Source organism: Diceros bicornis, chromosome 27 (genome assembly GCF_020826845.1).
Source record: "Diceros bicornis minor isolate mBicDic1 chromosome 27, mDicBic1.mat.cur, whole genome shotgun sequence".
Taxonomy (NCBI): Eukaryota; Metazoa; Chordata; class Mammalia; order Perissodactyla; family Rhinocerotidae; genus Diceros; species Diceros bicornis.
This window is the reverse complement of record NC_080766.1, coordinates 34,520,430-34,531,507: the sequence shown is the minus strand read 5'-3', so window position 1 is coordinate 34,531,507 and position 11,078 is coordinate 34,520,430. Positions and strand designations below refer to the sequence as shown.

The following is an 11,078-nucleotide window of genomic DNA, read 5'->3' as shown; positions in this document are numbered from 1 at the left end:
ACATGATTTTGTGCTTTCTATGGACCTTTACTTTAAGCTTTTTCCCTATCATGGAATGTGAACTGTTGTCACATATATGTTCTCAGATATGCCTACCAAACCTACACTGGAAAAACAATAAAGTTAAAATATACTCACAGAATTAATAAGTAACCTTATATTTTTAATTAAGGATATAAAAGAAACAAATACAGATGAATAAATAACATTTAAGCTGCAACATGAATTAGAGCTACCTGTTTTCCTGGAACCTAAATAAAGGTTGCATACAAAGTATGTAAATATAAATGTTTTCTTTGTATTTCCTTCGCTAGTTATAACAAAATTTAAAAAGACGAATTGTAACAAATAAGAATTTTCAATCAAGAAAGGGAAGGGTGTAAACTAGCAAAGTCAATATTGGCAACCAGAAGGCACTAATCAAAACACACAAACTTCAGGAGCTGATTATATATTATGGAATACCCTATATATTGGCCTTTGCCAATTTGGGATTTCAATACAGCAATAGCTTAATTTCAGTTTCCAACTATTATAACAAAAAAGTGAGTTACTAAGGAACATTCCACTTACGGATATACTAAAAAATTATCCAGACCGGTTTGTCCAGAGGCAATAAAAAAAAAGTAAACACTCCTTTATCCAGCAACACTAGGGTACAAGGTGAATTTACCAAGATAAATATAAGTCTCCAATAAGGTTGTGGTTATCTACTGTCAACTTGTGCTGTTGCCGAAATCATCGAAATGCGTACTTTCCTTACTGATAGAGTTCTCTGCAGTTTACAGTCTTGACCTGGGGGTGGGGGGGGCTTCATTATCATAGACAACAATTACCATATAGTGCTTTTCTGAGCTGAGAACAAAGCCATTGCTCCTCACTGAGAAGAATCTGAGACCACTGTGCTCTGTCTTGACTTGCTCTTCAGTTGCTTACTTATTCTAGCATTCCTCTCGTCAAACATGCTATGGATCCAGGTAACCAAATCAAACTTAAAAGTTGTTACATAAAGTAAAGTTACTGGTGTAAGTCAACAGCCTCATATTATGGTCCTCTCCTAAAAACTAAAGTATATGAAATTATTAACGATACAGAAACATCAAACTTTTTGTTTATTTCTGAGTAGAAGAATATATGCCAATGGTTAAGGCTGTTACCAGATAAACTGGGTGCTTAACTAAAACTAAATCCTATCTGTTATAAAGGATTTGAGATGGAAACAGCAACATAAATTACATCAATTCTCACAACATTCCTTTAAAGGTGAATCAGTAGTTTAAAGCCTTATTCTCAGCACTGGAGAGAGAAGTTAAAAAAAAAAAAAATTATATGACTGTGAATAATGGTGTGGGACTCAGTGCTGACAAAGCCTATTAATTATTTTGAACCTTAGCTAAATTCTGTCCTAGGAGTCAAAGCAGCTGAATACCTAGTCTTTCAACAGACAGGAGAGTTTGACAAAGAGCACACCAAATTAAGAGTAGTGACCTTAATGGAGAAAAGAGGGTTTGCAGCCCTGAGTTAAGTCAACCAAGTCTAAACAAGTGTAGTAATCAAAAGATTACTTCTTACGTAACCCAGCTTCACACCTAACTAATACAAAAGGGTTTCTCTATATGCCAACTGATTAGTTCCAACTTTTTACCTTTAACTACTACAAGAACAGGGCTTTCTGGCATCAAAACAAAACTCCATTCCTCTCTATATTGTGATATCATCATTTCAAAGGGGCTTGTATGAATTTTAATTATTGCTGCCTCCCTACTTTTTGCAAAAGAAATTTTGAGAAAATACTGATTATTATTAGTGAACACAAAGTCTGAGAAAATTATTCTTGAGAATTAATAGTTTAAGCTAATAGACTTACGCTACAGACAACTACATTTAATTGTGTGGATCCAAGTCTTCAAAGGTGGAGCAAAGCAGCACTTTTGCCACCGTGGCAATAAGCCTGAAAGTGAATTAAGCTGACAGAAGATCAAAATAGGAATTTGATAAGTAATGAAAGAAAGAACTGGTGAAGAATTAAAGCAACGAGAGGAAAGACAAAGGGAGAGACCAGTCTCTCTGAATGGTAAGTGGGTATACACACAAATAGGAATATAGCCCATTTGTGAAGTCTGCTCAGGCTAATGTCAACATTGAAATGACTTAAGCAATTTAACACCTGGCTAATGAGAAATCTTATGAATACTGAAACCTGAAAGCATTTTTTTCTACTAAAGTATCACTATCAAATATCAGTCATTTTAACTTCAAATATGTTAATAAACTCATATTTTATAATAATTAACATCAAACCAGGGTTGAACAGGCTGGATCTTATTCACTGGTACCCTAATCTATATGGGGAGGGACTTAAAACTAGCTGACAGCCAAGATGCTTCCAGTCCTAGAATTCAATGACTATGACTCTATGTCTGCACATCTTAAGCTAATGTTTGTCCTTTACCAACTTGTTAAGTCTGTATCACCCAGGTACTCCTCAGCATTTCACTTAATAGTTTTTCTAACTTCTTAGGAAAATTTTGTCCTGGCAAGTCTCTGCAGTCACATAATTTAATAAGAATGGTCTTTATACATCTCTCAACTCAAACCTGGAGAATAGTGAGGTGTCACTACGAGATATCCATGTGGTCCTTTCCAGCCATCATACATCAGACGAAAATGACACAGGGAAGTAAAGTATAAGGAGAGCAAGTAAGCCAAATACTGCTCAGTGGGAACACTGATGGGTCTAACCTTTTAACAGCTAATATGGCCAGTCTATACAGGACAGTAAAGAATGAGAATAACCCATAGGCTACATTAAATGATATTCAAAGAAAGGGGAAGATCCACGCACCCAGTATAGGAAAGAAAGCAATGGATTGAGAAATGTAGACACTTAAAAGACTTTAATCACTCTGACAAGATTTTTCAGCACCCCCCACTGGCGCTTAGCCTCAGGTTAGAGAACTGAGTAACAACCTTCCACTGAATTCTTAAAATGTGGAGTTTCACAGAGCAATGGGTCCCTGCTAACTACTCGAGGTGCCATCCCTAAAAGCTATGGCTATGTGACCCTGGCCAGCCTCTTTGTGCAAAAAGACAATGGATCCTTTGAGCCAAGTGAAAAGGAAGCCTTGAGAGATCAGATCTGCTGAATTGAGGCCAAAGGACACAGCACCATGCTACTGCTTGATGCTTCTCGAACCTAAAGATAAGAGTGATAACCTCACCAGGAAAGAATGGCTGGGGAAAAAGACTGGCTTAGCTGTTTCAAAAGCCGCTTACTATCTTGGGGTGGAAGAACAAATTAGGGTCCCACAAAGGAGCCAATAATCATTCTGCATACCACAGTAATAAGCTCTTCTCATCAGATCTTGACACTAAGATTGCCCAAGAGGACAAAAATTTAAGAACTGGGGATACCATTAACAGCAGATAAGACAGTATTTTTCTCCACCTTTGAAGACTCGTATCCTCACTTCATTCTGACTCTTAGCTAACTATTTTAGTCAATATCACTCAGTCAATTCTGAACCTTAGCCTGACGCAATATAAAAATATATACATGTTAATGTCTAGAGATCAGTGTCATCATTTAGGACCCATTTAGTTAGTGTAAAGTACGAACATTTTGCTAGCTTAAGACAGACCATGTATCATTCCATGAATAGTCATTTTAATGAAATATAGACTGAAGAATGGTCCGCTGAAATGAAGCTGCAATCAGCAACTCACACACTTATTCAAGCACATTATCTATTACTGGGAAGCAATAAGAAGGGCAAGCTTCAGGGACTTCAGTCTAAATAAAGTGATGTTTATACTGGCAAGAATAAACAATCCTAATGGATATGCTAAAGTCATTCCTTATTTACAGACATTAGTACTCTAAACTTGACCTACTGCTATGTACACACAGACAGACACAAGATGATGTATTTTATGTACTGTACTAAGACAACAGCAGAGAGAAGGTAGGGGGACCCTAATACTCCTAAACTGTTAGGACTCAACATTAAATAAAGAGGGAAAAAATCCACATAAACACCACCTATTCATTGATGCTGTAAATAGAAGGATTAAGAAGGCTGCCCAGCCAATATGTCAATCCTCACTGCTGAGTTACACAGCAATGTGTTCAGAATCAAAGAAAATTTTAATTCATCCAACTTAATGCCAATTTGAAAAATCTGAGATCCTATTATTTCCCCAAATTCCAAATGGTTGTCTCAAAGAACAACAGTTCCTTTGAAAAAAGATGACGACAAACCATGAGTCCAGATTTAGACACCCAGTTTTCTGTTCTTCCCAACAGACTGTAACCTTGGACATGTCACAGTCTCAGCCTCCATATAAGAAAAGGATGGTCCCTACTTATTTGGCCCCTGCTTATAAACCTTAAGAATGAAATTGAGAAAAAAATTCTACAAGGCACTCTAAGCTCTCAGAAATCATGCTATTCATACATGAATTATTTTTTGATCTATAGACTCAGTCAGTCAGAAAGCCCCCTGGAGACGGGAAGACATTATGCTACCTGATAATTTCTAAAATCAACTTTGGACTAATCAAGTCCATCATAATGAAACTAGTTTATAGAATACAAAAAATTTAAAGTCATTAGGACTGAGTTTTGATTCAAAATCTATAAAAGTATCTAAAAAAGTAATAATTTTCCCTAAAGAATACAAGCTTAATAAAATCATGCAATTTAAAAAGTATCAGAGATTACAGAAAAGTCAAAGAAAGTAGATACACAATTAGTTTCCTTCATCTGTCATGGAGGAAAAAGGACAGTGCTGAGCACACACAGACACAGAACTACATAATCTGTAAGAGCTTTTCTCTACCATCTTTTGTACCATGTCCTCACAGACGGGAATCACAGCCTGTGAAAAATGATTCCCATCCATAAAGGTTGCAACTGGGTACCAAGCCATGTCAAAACAGAAGAAGGTCCTACAATTACACAAGTCCTGTAATATCCTCCACAAGACACACTACTAAACCCAGAAGCTCTTATTCATGGCACCTCTTGAACATGCTATCAATTCTACAGACAGACTATACTGACAATCTACCAATGGCAAAGCATGCACTCTTGAGTTTTCTGCTACTGATGGCCAGTTTACATTGAAACATCCTCATGCTCTAAATCACTGTAACTTTTTAAACAAAAATGTAGGGGCCATGTACAGACGGCAAGTCTTTTGAAAAAAAGTAAATCAGGAAAAAAAACTTATCAAGGATACAGTATCATTTCAGAATTAAATTTTCCGTCTAAAAACTCAACCTCAAAATATCACGATCTAATCAAGGAAGGCAACCCAACACAAAGGCAGTGTCAATTTTTCTTCAAATTTCTGGACATATCATCTGGCTAATAAAGAATGTTACCAAATGACAAGAACAAAGCTAGAGAATTAGTGGAATATGAGTAATCACCTGTTTAGCTTAAGTTGACTGAACACTGCCTGGGGGCTGCTAATTCCCAAACTATATAAACAAGCTTAATTTGGTCAATAAATTCGGGGATCTTCAGCAATGTTTACTTCACTTTCTCCCCCATAATCAATTTAACAATACAATCATGACATATAACTTTATAAAGACAGACTTGGTGGTCATTTGAGTATGGTTCACTTAAACTTCAGTCAAAGTAGGAAAAAAGAAAAGAAAAAGAATTGGAACAAACTTTTTCTCAACATTCCATATATTGGTGGTTCAAGAACAGCTACAGGAAAACATTCTTCTTCCTTTCTTTTGGTAATCAGAATCCAAAGGCTCATGCTAATGAAACTAACCGGGTAAACTAACGAACTTGTCCTGAAACAAGTACCCCACAAGCACATTAGTTCAATTTTCAGCACATAACTAATTACACAATGTGCACAAATTCATTTTTTAATGGTGGTAGGGATTACAGAGACAGAGAGAAAACTTTAAAATGAGCAAGTCTTCTACTTCAGGTTAAGGTCTACCAAGATTTGGCAGTGCAGACAGTATACCTTATTTGTAGTATCTTAGCATATATTCTGCTCTAAGTGTTCTATGAGAATAATTGGTCTCTCCTTACTTTGGTATGGAAAATTTTAAACCACATTTGCACAATTCAGTCTGTTAAACAAGTTTTACTGCATTTAGGTTGAAAATTTACTTTCATCCATCTCTGGGAAAATAAAGTCTTGCAAATAGATGATTTTCTGGTAAGTAAAATTTGGCTAAAACCTACAGCGTAAACAATGCCTGAGAGATGCAAGTTACATAAGTTTTTTTTCCAAAGACCAGTATTTTCTTAAGTTAACGTCTCATCATATCCTTTAAAGTTCATAAGGAGAAATAAACAAACATGAAAATTCCAAGTGAACACACAGCAAAAAGTCCAATATTTAGTATTAGTTTAACTTGTGGAGGCTCTTCCAACATTTGTAAACAAACAGCCTCCTCCTCCATCAGGTCTCTGAGACTCCTCTTGCTGAGGCTCTTACTTTTAAAGCCACAGAACCAATCTATGAACTTCCAGTACCGGTTTCCATCCTCTGTTTCTTTCTTTCTCTCTTTCTCACCCATGAGAGCTGCTTGCCCATTGGAATAAGCATCTACTGGTGTTTCTGCCTCTGAATGACCTAAGGAAGCCACTGGGTTGCCCTCCTCTCTGCAGGTCACCAACAGATTAACATCTTCCGGCTGAAGACCTTTAATGCTATCTTCAGATTTCCCATTGGGAATGATGCGGTTGATGGACTCACTATTCTCATTGCATCTCAGAATGCTCTTTTCTTGCATCTTGTACGGTTCGTCTTTTGGGGAGCAGCTCTCCTTCACTACCAGGCTCTTCTTAGACCAAAAGGTGGTGGTACGAATCTGTTCCTTCGTGGGAGGTGGTGTGAGAAGGCTAACAATGACAGTAATGAGTCCTGTGACCCAAAACAATGCTGTGGCCACATACATGTAATGGATGTCTTTGATGAAGCCTGGCCTGTTGTCAGGTTGGTCACATTCTGGGGCACGGTAGGCAAAGGCCAGTATCAAACGGACTGCTCCAAGAACAAAGCCAGCCATTCCACCATAGAAAGCCCCTTGTTCATTGCAGCGCTTCCAGAAAATTGACAGGAGGAACAGGGCTGCAACCGGGGGTGTCAGGTAATCTGCTACCTCCTGAATGTAAAGGTACATCTGGCCTCCTTGCATCTCCACGATGATTGGCACCCACGCAATGCTGATCACCACCATAAAAGCCACAAATATCCTCCCCACGATCATGAGTTCCCGGGAGCTTGCACTCTTGCGGATGAGTTTGTATACATCAAGGGTGAATATGGTACTGGCACTGTTAAAGATAGAGTCCAAGTCACTCATCAGAGCTGCAATCATCACTGCCATCATTAAGCCCCGGAGGCCCACGGGAACCAGCTTCATCACCAGGCGTGGGTAAGCAATATTAGAGCACCCAGCTCTGCTTCCACACACTTGCATGCAGTGCTCTGGGTTGATGCAAGCTATATCATCAGCAAACAGTATCCTGGAAATCATTCCTGGGACAACTATAATAAACATTGGCAGAAGCTTTAGGAAGCCAGCCATAAGAGTAGAGCCTTTGGCATGAGCAATGTTTTTAGCCGCTAGGACCCTCTGCACGATGACTTGGTCAGCACACCAGTACCATACTGAAGCTGGGGTCTGCCCAAGAACAAATCCAGGCCACGGAACATCTTCATCTGTTGGATTCCGCAACATTTTCAGTGCATCTTTCTTAGGGTGGACATTACATGAATTTGTGTTGGAAAGGTTGTATGTCAACAAGATGGAAGTGACATTGGGTGAGGCCAACATGTACCTTCTCTTAACTTCCTCAAACCCGCCAATCTCCATCATGCTAATAATCATAAGCGTGAGTGCCCCAACGATCATGAGCAGAGCTTGTAGAGTGTCTGTGTAGATCACTGCAACAAGGCCTCCGGTGACAGTCAGTAAAGCAGTCATGCCAATGAGCAGGATAACAGACACATAAAGGTTCCAACCCAAAGACTCCTGGATAAAGAGGGCACCCGAATACAGATCCACTGAGAGCTTGGTGAAGATATAGAGAATCAGAGACAAGGCTGCGAAATAGACCTGAATCCTATGGCCACCAAATCGCTTGGACAAGTATTCAGGCATGGTGTATACCCCTGACCGGATGTAAATCGGGATGAAAACCCATCCCAGAAGTTGCAAAAGCAGTAAGGCATTGAATTCCCACGCGCCCACTGCAAATCCACTTGCAGCTCCAGATCCTGCCAGCCCAATGAAGTGCTCACTCCCAATATTGCTCACAAACAGAGAGGCACCAATCGCTACCCAGGTCATAGAGCGCCCCGCCAGGAAGTATCCACTCACGGTGCTTCTGTTAGATTTCCACATGGCAAAAAAACCAATGCACATGACCAGGATAAAATACAGGGCCACTATGGCAATGTCTGCTGTCTCCAGTACAGCCCTCATTTTGGTAACTTTGTGAATAAAAGTGTCCAATGACAGAAGTGTCCGATTTTTTATTTACTCATTAGTAACCCCAGCCAAGTCTGTAAACCATACGTGAACTGGACTACACAGAGCAACAAAGCAGGTCAAAGTCTTTGTCCTTTGGTTTGCTGTCTTGATGGTGGTGGTTGTGATAAACTTTGAAGGAGACAGTTTAAATTTTCCTCCGCTTCTTAATTGGGATTGAGAACTTAGCTCGTACTCTTAATCCACTCTCCACAAGACCATCAGCATTTACTCAGGTGCTGGAGGAGAAATTCTGAGTTGCAGCTAAGTCTAGTGAAGCCTACTGTACCAACCCTGCAAGGCAGCAAAGACAAAAGACAAAGATTGAATTAGAGGAGGGTCTCACCAGGTGATGAGGAAACTTTCAGTCTAGCAAAACGGCGCAACAAGACATTCTTTATAAAAAGAAAAAAAACTTTTAAAATATATTTCGGTTCCACAGGAAAGAGCAACCTATACTATCACATCTGATAATTAAAGTCAGTGAGAATATTTTTCATTTTGAACTGAGAACAAAAATTCATCAACCTCATAACTAAGTGGCCTAACTTCTCTAGCAACTACAAACTGCCTACCATGACATTGCCCTTTCTTGTCTTACTGTGGTAGTCTCAGACTGGAACAGGTACCAAGATCCTAAAGCACCTTAAAGGGGCAGGTGGGGGACACTAATTATTCACAATAAGGGCACCAAAATGAATCTTCAACTACTACGAAGCCTAAGAGTAATGCACTTTATAGCCAGTTAGGGGCCTGGATGGAACATGCAAGTGGTGTTTACCGGGTGTTACCATCTACTCCCAAACACAAAACCAAATATCGCTTAGTCTGTGCAAATCCATTGTTTTAAAGTTCTCCTAAATTCCTACTACAAATGTACATCTGTGCTAGTTAACATATAGTAACCTAGAAACTGTGAGATGACTCCTGCCCTAAAGGGAAATAAGACATCCCACACAAAAAATCTAGGAACATATAACTTATGAAACAACCTAAAATTTTATTCTTTCCATTCACTAGAAGGAAGACATCGGAAGAATAAAAAAAAGGTTCACAAAGGTAATTTCCGTCCCTTCCTTTTCATCAGGCAATATTTCCAAGAGAATCTGAGAGGATAAAGGCACTGACTCAGGGTTTGATTTTGTTGAATTTTTTTTCCTTTTAATGCTTTCTTGTTGAAGGGTATAGAAAGCAAGGAGAGGAGGGAAAAGGAGAAAAATTTCCTGAAAGACTGAAAAATAATTTGATTATTCTATCTTGCAAACCTCAACAAAACAGACATTTGACAACCGTTAGATAATAAATTATCTTCAATAAGTCAATCAGATATTTTTCAGTCCTAGATTAAGAAAATCACTCTGCAAAACAGACATTTAAATTTACCTAAAATCGAGTTTATGAATTTGATGGTTTTTCTCCTGGAAAAGAGACAAATTCTGAATCTTCGAAGTTAATTATAATTGTAGCTGGAAGATCAATATGAAAAACATTTTGTTATTCAACCTGATGCCTTCCACACGTTAACTTCTAGAGTGATTTCTCCTTTTGTGATAAGGCAACCTCAAAGTGAAGTCTATGCTATGCTTGAGAAAGCAGATACTTTTTGATGAATCTAGGCATTATCCTTTAAAATTCAGTAGCAAACTTAAGTCCTACAAATGATACTAAAGCCACCTCTTTTCAAAACTGTTTGAAATAGACCATAGTACTAAAAACTAAAAAACACAACTCTCACTGGCAAAGAAAGGAGCTGGAAAACTGTCTACAGACAAATGCCCTACCGAATTAGGTTATTAGGTCTAATTCACAAAGCTGCCTAGGCCTAGACAGAAACATCTTAATCCCACCACTACGCCTGTTTAAAGTATAAAACACTACAATAATTATACTAAGAAAACTGATTAAAATCCTTCCTTCTAAAAGCCAGTGGCATAAATAAAACTGCCAGACAAAAGCACAAAATACACTAAAAGCTGGGATTTGTATCACTTCACACCTGCCAAACCCTGAAGCCAGTCATATTTCTATGACCACTTCCCCATCCCAAAAACTTTCCGGTTTTTAGAGAAATACTTGGACATTATTTAGGAAAAATCATCTAAATTTTAATAAAATCTAATCAGATGACTAATAAACATTAATTATTTAAAAGGGTACCTTTAACATTTCAGTATAAGGGTCAGGTCCTTCATTACAATGAAAACTGTCGTTGGCAGTTATGAAATCCTGCCTTCAACAGAGCTCTCCCTGCCATCCAACATCCCAGCCATACCCTCGCCACTTCTTTCAACTCACACAGATAACTAGCTCACTGTCAGAAGGGCCCTTTCAGGTGTCACTCTTCTCAATGGCAGTAGTTGACCATGTGTTTCCCCAAGAAGGGACAAACACCCAGACTGCTTCTGATTTTGTGTGGAGGGGAGGTGGGGTAGGGTGTGTGCTATAGTAGCCACTGCAGAAGCTTATTTGTGGAGAGAACGAAGTGCTCAGAAACAAAACAAGCACTTCCTTCCTCCATCACTAGGAAGCACTGCTAGTATCACTAACAGTGTTTTCCA

General features: G+C 38.7%; 1 protein-coding gene across 2 annotated transcripts in view; it reads right to left on the bottom strand.

Moving 5' to 3' along the window:
- Window positions 1-756: 756 nt before the first annotated feature.
- The window catches only part of SLC5A3 (solute carrier family 5 member 3), a 31,701-nt gene continuing 21,379 nt past the window's right edge, over window positions 757-11,078 (bottom strand). Inside the window, exons 2-3 of one of the 2 annotated variants that reach the window (XM_058523051.1) lie at window positions 9,904-9,986; window positions 757-8,814 (exon numbers count right to left, since the gene is read on the bottom strand). In XM_058523051.1, coding sequence (XP_058379034.1) covers window positions 6,319-8,475 — 2,157 coding nt within the window. In that variant the 5' untranslated portion in view covers window positions 8,476-8,814; window positions 9,904-9,986 and the 3' untranslated portion in view covers window positions 757-6,318. The remainder of the gene's footprint in view (window positions 8,815-9,903; window positions 9,987-11,078) is intronic. The other variant, XM_058523050.1, reaches the window with a different exon arrangement.